This window comes from Vespa crabro, chromosome 5, assembly GCF_910589235.1.
Source record: "Vespa crabro chromosome 5, iyVesCrab1.2, whole genome shotgun sequence".
NCBI lineage: Eukaryota > Metazoa > Arthropoda > Insecta > Hymenoptera > Vespidae > Vespa > Vespa crabro.
The window spans coordinates 4,635,263-4,647,096 of NC_060959.1; the positions used below are offsets into that span (position 1 = coordinate 4,635,263).

An 11,834-nucleotide genomic window follows, 5' to 3' on the forward strand; every position below is an offset into this window, starting at 1 on the left:
TCTTTTTTCTTTTTTTTGAACTGTCTCATATATCACATACAAATTTATGTACACATATGTATGCGACCAACTGGACGACAATTCGAAACATTCTTTTTAATATTCGCTATTCTTGATTCATAACCTAAGTGTTTTACAGTTAATAAATGATTTTCATAAAAATTAGAATCAACATTTCTATTCTATTATCAATCGTACAAACATTATTTATTATAATATATATATATATAATATATATTAATAATAAAATAATATATATAGTAATATATAATAAATTATAGACGTATATAAAAATGTACATATGTATAAAAATCTATATTAATAGATCTTAATAGATTTTTATTTAATAGAATATTAAAATTTCGATTAACACAAAATATTTTTCGTCACTTATTTATCCTGATCGCTTAATTCATTAATTAATATAAATATCTATGTAAACGATAACCTGAAACGGTAATTTGAAATATCTTTTCTAATACTCGCTATTATTATAATACATTCCTTTTTCTCTATGATAAATTATACGCACGCAAGAGAGAGTTGATAAAGAAAAAAAGAGAAAAGAAAAGAAACAAAAAAAGAAAAAAAAGAAGAAAAAGAAAAAGAAAAACAAAGAAAGAAAATAATAAACAATTTCATAAAAATCATATTAACGATTCGAATCGCACGAGATATGCTATACCTCGTCCTATTTATCTATCCCATATATATCTAATTATATTATCGCGATATTAACCCCATTAAAGTATCGTAAAACATTATTACACATCTCTTTCTCACGTATATTATTATATCGTAGAAGTCAATTAGTATAATAAATGATATCAAAGATTTTCTCTCATGTGTCATTAAAGAGAATCGCCAAGGGATCGTATTAAGGTTCTACCTATCCTTCGGTAAGAATATTTCACCTTTTCTATGTATCCCCATAGGCTAAATTTATCTTTTACAACTCGTAGGAGATGTACTTACTCGTCTCGACATTAGTATTCCGAGCTAAGGCAGACGCTCTAGTCGGGCGTACCGCATTAACGAAGCACGTAGCTAAAACCACTGCCTTCGCGCATGCCGCTCGATAAGCGTGCTTGCCACTTTCCCTGACCAATACGCGTGTATATATATATATATATATATATATATATATATATATACCTATGTATATATATATGCATATGTATTATAATATGTGTGTGTACATATATATATATATATGTATGAATGTATGTATGTACGGATGCATGTACGTCCGTTCTTATTATATTAATCTTATTCGTCTTTCGTCTTATGCAGAAACATGAGATATCACTCAGAAAGTGGGGGGGAAAAAAAAAGGGAAAAGAAAGAAAAGAAAGCTTTTTCTTATCGTTATTCTCCAGTTTGTTTTGTCTTTTTCGTTCTTTTTCCTTTTTTTAAATAATATTTAAAAAAAAAAAAAAAAAAAAAAAAAAAAAAAAATTACTATCATTTTTCTACTTTTTTTTTTGACTAATAATGTTATAATTAATTTATCTATACTATTAAGATAAAATCAAATTAATATTGATGTTATTATACTGTAATATATTATATTGTAATTAAGTTAATTTTAATTGATGTTAAATATCAATTTGATGTTCTATGTTAATTAAGAAATAATAAATTATAAGAATATTACTTAAATTGATATAAATACACATACATACACACACACACACACACACTTCTATATTTTAATATAATATATTAAATATCAATTTAATTAATATTTTCTATAACAATATAATTAATATTTGGATTACATAATTCTTTTTTGTAAAAAAAAAATAAAGAAAGAAAGAAAATCATAAAGAAAATTAATTCATATATCTTAAAAAGTATGAGAATTATTAGAATGTATTTCCAAATTTTTAAGAGAATACAATAAACGATGATATTTTTCAACGTCAAAATAGAATTGTTTCCATCATAAAAAAATGAGATATTTCTTTTTCACCCTCACGATGTGTATCTATTCCATTTATCTATCTACCTATCTATCTATCTATCTATATATATATATATCTCGGTTTCTAACCTATCAACGTTCGAAGCGCACATTCGTCGAACGTGCAACGAAAACCACAGTTCTTTAACAGACGAATCGTCTAGACGCGTACCGCAACAACACAACACGCGGCTTAATAGCCTTTCACAAACCCGGTTAAGTCCTCGATTTTGCGCTAACGCCACTCTCTTCTAACCTCAGTGCACGATAGATTCCAAAAAAAAAAAAAATAAAAAAAGGAAAAAAAAAAAAGGAGTGAGAGAGAAAAAAAAGAGAAAAAAGGAAAAAAAAAAGAAGAAGCGAGAGAGGAGTAGAAAGGAGAGGATAGAGACTCCTTGAGTCTATAATACGTCGGCAGAATTCATGAAAAAGATTTTATGAGACAATTGACTCTCGAGATCGAGAAAGGAATTACATACCTATTAGATATCTATACAAAACAAATATTAAGAATTATATAATAAATATATATATAGTAAGTATATACGTATACACATATATATTTATATAAAATACTTTCACTTTTCCTTACGAACGATTTGAATTTCGCGCCAGAAATCGACAAAACTTAAGGATTTATATTCACGGAAATCTCTCTCTCTCTCTCTCTCTCTCTCTCTCTCTCTCTCTCTCTCTCTCGTGGCCATGAAAAAAGTTTAAAAGATAATTTAGCGTTAATCACGTTATAATATATAATATCATCGAATTTTCGAAATTCGAGATGACTTAAGAAAAATTAATTTAAGGAACGAAAACTATTTTATTATAAGATTATACATGGCTAAAATGTTAGAGGTTATACAATATTGTGTAGATATAAAATATTTAAACTTGGCCAGGGTTCAACATTTAAATTAACTTAACTTAGTTCAATTTTTCCATACTTTTCGGATGAAATTCTCATAGAGAATATTTTTAATGGTATATACACAATGCTATCTAATATAAATATTTTTGAAAAATCGATCTTTTATTGTCTTTTTTTTTCTAGTTTTCTAAATACACGTAATCCCTGAAAAGTTGAGAGTGAGGGAGGATTCTTCCTTTTTCGTTTTTTTTTCTTCTTACTCTTTCAATATATAGTTCATTAAGAAAACTTCCTTAATACGAATAATAAATTTACTTTCATTCGAATTAAACAGATATGAAGAAATGTGACGGGGTGTTCGTACGTACTTTTCGAACGTTCAGAACTTGCGCGTCTAGAATCGACTGCAGGTAGTCGGGGCACACACATGCACTTACTACACATATATTCTTTCTTTTCTTTTTTACTTTTTCTTTTCTTACAGCGACTTGACAAACGAGTCGAACAACGTAGCCAATGAGAATTCAGCATAATCTTAGGCATCACTTTGAAATTTTGAAATTCGACAGATGAAGGAAAACGTTTTGTAAAAGCTATTTTACAAACGTACCTTTCACATCCACTTTCATTTGTAATAATATTTAGTGAAAGAGTATATTAAAAAATAATAATAATAAAAAAAAAAACAAAATATAAAAACTTCGTTCGTGATAACTTATAATTTACAATTTCTTAAATAGAAAGAATTCGTTCATATGTATACATACATCATACACATACATACATAGCTACATACGTACGTATATACATATATATATATGTACGTACTCCGACTAACTTAAAAAAAATGAAGCATACAGATTAAAAAATATACCCCTTTTATTTAACGAAACAACTTAACCTAAAAAAAAAAAATTCTGGAGACGCTTTGGTAACGCGCGTTTTCACGAGTTACGAATTTAAAATTGCCGCTCGATTCTACAAAAAGTGACAGAATAAAGAAAAAAGAAAATAACTTTCGTTGATCGTGTTGACTCACCTTTTTTTTAACTATATGACCGAACGTCGTCATCCTTTCGAGATCGTATCTAATATCTTTCTTGATAACAATTACTTCGAAATCATTCAAGTTTCCGACAGACGATTGAGAGAACTCACGAAACATTTGTTTATATCGAACGTCGTACACATCGTCGTATAATCGTATCGAGTATTAACATCGTACAAAATGATCTCGAATAATAAATAATCGAGTGACGGAATATGATCGACGAAATCACGAGGAGTTTGAACAATAGAAAAAGAGTGAACAGAGAGGGGGAGAGAGAAAGAGAGAGAGAGAGAAAGAAGAGATACTATTCTGTCGATATTCAATAGGAAAAATGAACTGGAAAGAGATGCTAACGAACGACAGCCATCGGACACGATCCTGTCACTTTTGATTGGTCGCTTTGAAAAATACTAAAGAAGAATGCGCGGCCCGCTTACTCGATTCTCGAGAAAACAAAAGAAGAAAGAAAGATGTCTGTCCGGTACACGATTGGTTGACTACGTGCAAATAATAAAGTGGACACAAAAAAAAAGAAAAGAAGATAAAATAAAATACAAAATAGAATATAAGAAATTTTCGTTGAATACCGTGTATACCTATATTTACAAAAGTAATTTCGCCACTAACAGTCATAGGAAATTTGAAAAACAAAAGGGGGAGGGGGGAAACGAGAAGGCGGGACTTTCGAGGTTACGTTTCCAACGTAACGGTCGCTGTAAAGAGAGAGAGGGGAAGAGAGAGAGAGAGAGAGAGAGAGAGAGAGAGAGAGGAGAAGTGAAGAAGGGCAAGAGAGAGAGAGAGAGAGAGAGATACGTTTATTCCAATTAACTGAGACTGTATGAGTGCGTTTATACTTACGATTCGATTCTCGACGCACGCTCTGTCGGCAGAAATCGCCGGAATCCGGGGTGCACAGGTGTGTCCTTGCGTGTACCACCAGGTGGGATGATAAAGATGCCAATGAGAATAACGACGAGGAAAAAATTTTCGCAATAATGTAGAAGTCAATGATTACTAAATCGACGATTATTACGGACAAGGACGACAATAACGACGACGACGATGAGGGAGAAAAAAGATCGAACACACGACAGCACACACTCTCTCACTGAGTCACAAAACAGACTAAAGCCCGCTAGTCTGAACGGAAAAAACGACCATCCGTCGCGCCGTCGCCGAGCCAACTGGCAACGCGAGCCGCAACGCGTCGTTGTTGCCCTCTGTTGGTAGAATTGACATTACGAATGATGCGCCATCACCTTTTATCCGACGGAGCATGAACTATTTGCTCTTATCTCTCTCGTCGGCGCCAAATTCGAATTTTTTTTTCTTTCTCTTACGATCATTATTCTTAATTTATTAGGATTATTTGACCGGTATGTAATTTTTATTTTAATCTTTGGATATTGACAAATACGTGTATATGTGTCTTGCACGTATGTGCGTTCTCTTATATAACTAATAATAAATTATCGTATATAAATATTATTTTTCAATGTTAATCTTATTCTATTCTATTCTATTCGATGTTTTAATGTTTCATAAAAATAAAATATATAATAATAATAATAATAATAATAATAATAATAATAATAATAATAGTGTCTTTATTTTAAAGTATGCCAAATGTTGACTAGTTTACGCGGACTTTGTAAAATCAAAAACCAATGTAATCTTTCCATAGAACCTCTGACTCCCTTTCCAAGAGCTACTTTACCGATAAAAATGTCTTCGGTCTTTTTAAACGAATTTACCGAAGAGTCCTCGCTGTCACTCTGATGCTCGTTGCAACTCGTAAGTTCGATATTTTTCAACGAAACCTAAAAAAAAAATTGATCTCGTTTAATATAATCCACGTTCTCCGTTCTCCTTTCGTTGAAAACGTTTTAAGATAAATAATTATACGTGCCCTACTGCATAATACAATTAAAAATTGTACGGAATCCAATTGATCATATGTCACATCGAATGTCAACGTCTCATTGAATTCCGGTTGAGCGCAGGCGTGAAGCGTTCTCGTTTTTCTCTTTTTCATTTTCTTTCCCGTCTTTCCATTCAACATCAGTACTCTTACATACGGATCTGAAAAGCGTATAAAATAGAATTTCTTGTTCGACATTTAGAAAATTTTAAGTTGAAATGTACGAGAATTATAACTTACAAAATTCATTTAAACTGGGTACGAATTTAAGAACTTTAATGTTCCGCAATTCCATTATGTTAATCGTTAATCTCTGCGCCGTTGGCAAATAACTTACACCTAATAAAATTTTGCCGAATTCCTGAGAATATCAAATTATAATGGATATTGAAAATTCGATAGATAATTTAAAAAAAAAAAAAAAACAAGGAAAAAGGAAAAACAAAAAAAATTATGAAATAGTAATTGCGATTTATACCTGATAGGATGGTTTCATTCTATAATTGAACATATGCTTCTCGGGACTTTTAAATATTATCTTAACATCCTTGATTGCCACTTTCAATGAACACAATTCAGTGTGATTGGCGTACCTATCGTGATCGTACGCTGCTATGTCTAATGCCCATTCCTATGTGAAAGAAATATAATTAAAAGAATAAAATAAAAAGAAATAAAAAAAAAAAAAATAGAAATGAAAAAAAAAATAAAAAAAAGTAAAAAGAAAGATAAAAGAGGAAAAAAATACGATTAAAAAAAAAGCGATAAATAATTAAACTTCGATCCGTAATGAAAGTAGAAGGGAGCATAAAAAAGCGGCTCTTGCAATTGGCAACCAGTTATACAGTCGAGTGTAATCGAATCATTTTCCGGAGTCACCGAAACGAGCTATTTGCGTAGCAATATGTAATGCAAAAGCACGGGCTCGATTTCATTGACAACAAAATTATTCGAATACATTTCGAGTTAATATATTTACGTAAAGCTTAACCAAGGTAATAACTTTTTCAACGAGTTTAAACGACTCTTCATAACGAAAGTCTGTTCTTTTTAATGGCTCTTATTTCTCTTTGGAATACTAAAAGAACTTTGTCATTGGTATTACGTACGAAAAAAAGAAAAGTAAAAAATATTTTATACGTGTACGTTACCTACAAAAGAATTATACTACTCTAACACTGGCTTATCTCTATCTCTCTTTTTTTTTCTCTTTCTGTCTTTCTCTTTTCCTCACTTCTTCTGTCTATTTTTTTCACGACACACTTAGAACGTAACGCATTATGACAGGATGTATGTACCTATTAAACGCTTCAAAAAAAGGAAAAGAAAAAGTAAAAGAGAAGAACGATAAAACCGAGTGTATACCTTAACTTCGTGAGGTTTTGCATTGGCCACCACAAAAGTTTCCCTGTAAATCGGATTGACCGTATGTCTAATGCCTCTCGTTCTGAAACTATGCAATTTCATTTGTTTCCTGTGACTCCACGATTGTTTCACAATATTTAAAGCCACGTAAGGCTCGATCGTGCAATTGTATTGTTTCGGTGGAAGACTGGATAGGGCCTATGAAAGGAAAATACAAAAAGAAAAAAAGAAAAGAAACAAATAAATAAAATGGATATCCAAATGCATTCGAATAATTATTATTTTCATAAGAGAAAGAAACGAGATAATTTCAATTCGATACCTCGATGCCGACTACGAATTTTCCCGTAATAGTTTCGTCGCAAGGAGGAAAATATTGCAAACTCAAAGTCAATTCAGTCGGAAATTCCTTTTCCTTTTTATCGTTCTTCCGTTTTTCGATTTGAATCAAATTCTGTGAATGAAATAAAATGAAGAATAATTATTTATTTATTAAAAAAAAAAAAAAAAACATATTGTGAACAAAGTTTTCTATAAAGGATGTTTCAGATTGATGCTTCAATGATTTAATTTGGCATACTAAAGTAAAAAAAAAAAAAAAAGAAAAAAAAATAGTTCATAAAAACAAAATTTTCCCCCGATATGTACTTGTTTCGAAGATGGAAAACAAGTTTTCGTATCGATCGTTTACAACTTTGCCTTTAGAAAAATTACTCGAAGTTACTAACCTTGTCTCTAATACAAACTACTACAACCATTTTTAATATTGCAGATTTTGACTTGTTCAAAGTTACCTGTTTATTATCCGAATATATTGACAAGTCTCAATAATAACATGTTGTCGAAATATTTATTTTAACGTTATCTACAGTTTGCTGTACTGCGAACTAACTCGCATTAGTAACTGTCAGGCTTTATCCTCGCAGATAAAAATCTATCGGTTTTGAGTCCGATCGAACCATTTATTCGAAAAATTGTTCGTTCGAACGAAAAACATCGGGTTATCGAATGAACAATCGAAATATAGAAATTCGATTGTATTCTTAAAAAACAAGATCGTAATGGGAATACGAAATGGTTTGTTTATAAAAAAAATCATTTTTCTTATTTTTTAATCTACCGAAATCATGTCGCAATGTTATGATCATAAATATTTTCTGAAACATTTTCCTTTATACAAAACGATAAAAATCAAATTTCGATTTGATTTACCAAAGTTGATGATGTTTCGATGCTTTCGAATTGGCCACAAGTCGAATTAACCGAGTTCCTTTGAAATTCTACGTTTTCGCTGATCGTTCCTGTATTCATAAATAACAGATGTTCTTTTGTTTTTGTTTGTTTGTTTGTTTGTTTTTTTTTAACAAAAATTTCCTTATTGTTATAATTAACCCTAGTCGTGTATACCTTAAGATAATTTCAAATTGTGCGCTTGGGGTGAGTTACACCATAGACTTCTTAAACAGCTACATAATGAATAATTTTGACTCCAAGAAAATACTGTGTATTTTTTGAAGTCTCAGAAATAATAATCAATAGATTTAAAAATGCATTTCCAATTCTATCATTATAAAAAAGATTCACAAATCATACAATGCGCAAATTGTTTTAATTGAGCTCAAAGTTTATCTGAGGTATCCTACATTCGACAGGCACAACTAGAGTTAATATATTAAATATATATATATACACACACACACATGTATAAAGAAAAGAAAAATGATATCGCACCATTGCCGTTGTTACCATTTTCGTAAAGACTTCCCAATCTCCAAGATCTGTAACTTACATCGTTCAACTTGACATTGTCGTTACTTCCTTCTTTCATTCGAGACAGAATATTCGTAGATTCTTTCTCTAGAAAAAAGAATATAATAATAATAATAATCATAATAAAAAGGAAAACAAAACCTATTCGTTCATTTCCGATTAAATACTCCCTTGTTATTTATTATAGAATATATAAAATATTAAATAAATATGCGATTTAATAGTATAATAAACTTCATTATTGTTATAACAAATTGTAAAATATGCGTGTGCAAAGCAATATGCTACATATTATAGTAACATACTTGTCGATTCGCATAGTTAATTACGTAATCATTAAGAGGAAACGAAGAGTACAACGATGACGTTTTTACGTTACTTATTCGTCCCGCGCAAAAACGAAGGCGTAATTGGCTTTGTCTCGACTTTATCATAAGTTATTTCCTTGTAAATATTTCGAAATCGATAGTAAATAGCTGGATCGATCGACGTAGTGATGTATAGACACATACATAAAACTTATTAAATGTGTAAAAGATAAATAGTAAGTTTATATATTATATTTAAAATTTACGTATAAATATTATATATATTATATATAAATAATACATAATATTTATCACATAAATTTAAACATTGTATATATTGTATATAAATAACACGTAATATTTATTGCATAAATTTAAATATTGTATATATAGTATATATATATATATATATATATATATATATATATATATACTATATATATATGTATATATATGTATATATATATATGTGTATATATATATATATATATATATATATATATATATATATATACAAATATCATAATTATTATTATAGTGATATATAATAATATAGTAAAACTATAACTATAACTTTTTTTATTACTGTATTATTATAATATTATTTTTATATGTATACATATATACATATATATAAATAATAGCTTACTGCGTTTTCTTGTACACTCGTAACCGATGCAACCAGGTGTTAAGAAGCAGGCGACGATAAGTAAGACAAAGAGGACAACCGTTGCAATAATGATGATGAATATAATTTGGCCCCATGGGCCAAATAATCCGGTGTCCACCATTCACTACAATCGCCCGGTCAAGGACCTTTAATACAGAAATCAAGATCAAGGATACTACTTTTCTGAACTTTATTTCTTTCCATTATTATCTTCTTTCAATAATTATCAGATATGAGTATTATAAAAAAAAAAAAATAAAGAGAAAAAAATTAAAAGAAAAAATAGACACTATAAAACAATATTATATAATATGATGAGTTATTATACATATATATATATATATATATATATATATATATATATATATATATATATATATATATATAGATATTATTGTTTCACTGTTCAGAACGAGAAAAGGAAATTCAAATAACTCATGCATACTTTATTTCCAGCACTTTATCGTTTCTCTCTTTATTCTTTTTTTTCTTTTCTTTTTTCTTCTTTGCGTCCTCGTATATTCGACTGATAAAGAAAATATATATACATATATATATATATACATATATATATATACATATATATATATACATATATATATATACATATATATATATACATATATATATATATACATATATATATATATATATACATATATATACATATATATATATATATATATATATATATATATATACATATATATTTGATATAATTGGCCAATCTCAAGGCTAGCTACGTTACGTTTTGTAAGTTTAATCCCACGCTCGTAGACGTTACGGTGCATTTCTAACGAGTAAGTTAAAAAATATATATACATATAGAAGAAGGATAGGACGCAAAAAAAGAAGAAAAAGAATAATAAGAAGAAGAAGAAAAAAAGGAGAAGAAGAAGAAGAAAAAGAACAGAAACACAGAAATATTGGCAACAAGTGAAGAACACTTGTGTCATCAAAGCTTGGCGAACTCGTGTTCATAATCCCTATATCGTTGACGAATTCGAATAGAATAATAAAAAAAAAAAAAGAAATAAAGAATCCGATAAAATCGATTCTACCTTCTTCTCCTTGATGTATCATATTTTAAATGATGAACAATCATCAAAGATTTCCACGTTTTTCTAATGATGATATTTTTAGAACGATGAATCAGGCACGAACCGCATGGACACACCTGCATCGTAATTAAGAACGAATAGATAACGAAAAATGAAGAAAAAAATAAAAAAGAAGAAGAAGAAGAAGAAGAAAAATAATAAGAACTATTCGCGTATTCGAATTTACACGGCAAAAAATATTCCATAGAATTTTTCAAATATTAGAATATACCTACTCAACACCATTTTCACACACGTCGTTTCACTTATATAAAAATTTAACGAAAGCAAAGCGACATTTCACTGTTCTAACATTATCGTTCAACCACTTCCGCGATCGGATTCTTAACATTAATTATTTATTTTTCTTTGTCCCACGATCACTCGTCACTCTCTTTCGAAAATGATCGATCGATCGATCGATCTATTTATCGATCTTTTCCTTTTTCGTTTTTTGTTTCTTTTTCTTTTCTTTTATTTTTCTTTGTCGATTACCTTCTTTAGGAAACACTCGTACAAAATAGAACATGATGACTGCTGACACGAACTCGTTCGTTATCGTTTAATCGTCAATGTATCGATGAATTTACTAAGAACACAAAGTTTCTCTGCACGCTTATGTATATGTCTACTAGGTATACGTAAATGTAAATGTAAATGCGTATGTATGTACATACACATACACACACATATGTATATATATATATATATATGTATGTGTAATGTGACGACGTAAGAGTTGTCGTAACTTGACCAATCGAAACGAACGAATCGATCGACGTCGAACGAACGTCCTTCGTCGATCCTCCTCAACG

General features: G+C 29.5%; 2 protein-coding genes across 10 annotated transcripts in view; both read right to left on the reverse strand.

Moving 5' to 3' along the window:
* The window catches only part of LOC124424389, a 117,231-nt gene extending 112,174 nt beyond the window's left edge, over positions 1 to 5,057 (reverse strand). For all 7 annotated transcript variants that reach the window (XM_046963375.1, XM_046963376.1, XM_046963374.1 and 4 more), the window contains exon 1: positions 4,744 to 5,057. The gene's annotated coding sequence lies outside the window, so the exon portion shown is untranslated. The remainder of the gene's footprint in view (positions 1 to 4,743) is intronic.
* A 415-nt stretch (positions 5,058 to 5,472) lies between these two features.
* LOC124424300 (synaptotagmin-5-like) lies at positions 5,473 to 11,834 on the reverse strand. 3 transcript variants are annotated; one of them, XM_046963140.1, is made up of 10 exons: positions 11,515 to 11,834; positions 9,899 to 10,065; positions 8,903 to 9,028; positions 8,384 to 8,472; positions 7,494 to 7,625; positions 7,172 to 7,369; positions 6,285 to 6,437; positions 6,047 to 6,167; positions 5,795 to 5,967; positions 5,473 to 5,705 (listed from the first exon to the last, which is right to left on the reverse strand). In XM_046963140.1, exons 2-10 carry the CDS (start codon positions 10,038 to 10,040, stop codon positions 5,493 to 5,495), a joined length of 1,347 nt encoding a protein of 448 aa, XP_046819096.1. In that variant the 5' UTR covers positions 10,041 to 10,065; positions 11,515 to 11,834; the 3' UTR covers positions 5,473 to 5,492. The 3 variants fall into 3 exon arrangements, with proteins under 3 accessions (XP_046819096.1, XP_046819097.1, XP_046819098.1); XM_046963141.1 differs by lacking the exon at positions 11,515 to 11,834 and adding an exon at positions 11,256 to 11,504; XM_046963142.1 differs by lacking the exon at positions 11,515 to 11,834 and adding an exon at positions 11,252 to 11,504.

Coding starts and splice junctions, on each gene's coding strand:
- LOC124424300 (XM_046963140.1), bottom strand. CDS start 10,040: ATGGTGGACACCGGATTATTTGGCCCATGGGGCCAAATTATATTCATC. Junction 7,626..8,383: donor TCGAAACATCATCAACTTTG/GTAAATCAAATC, acceptor TTTCATTCACAG/AATTTGATTCAAATCGAAAA. Junction 6,438..7,171: donor CAAAACCTCACGAAGTTAAG/GTATACACTCGG, acceptor TCTTTCACATAG/GAATGGGCATTAGACATAGC.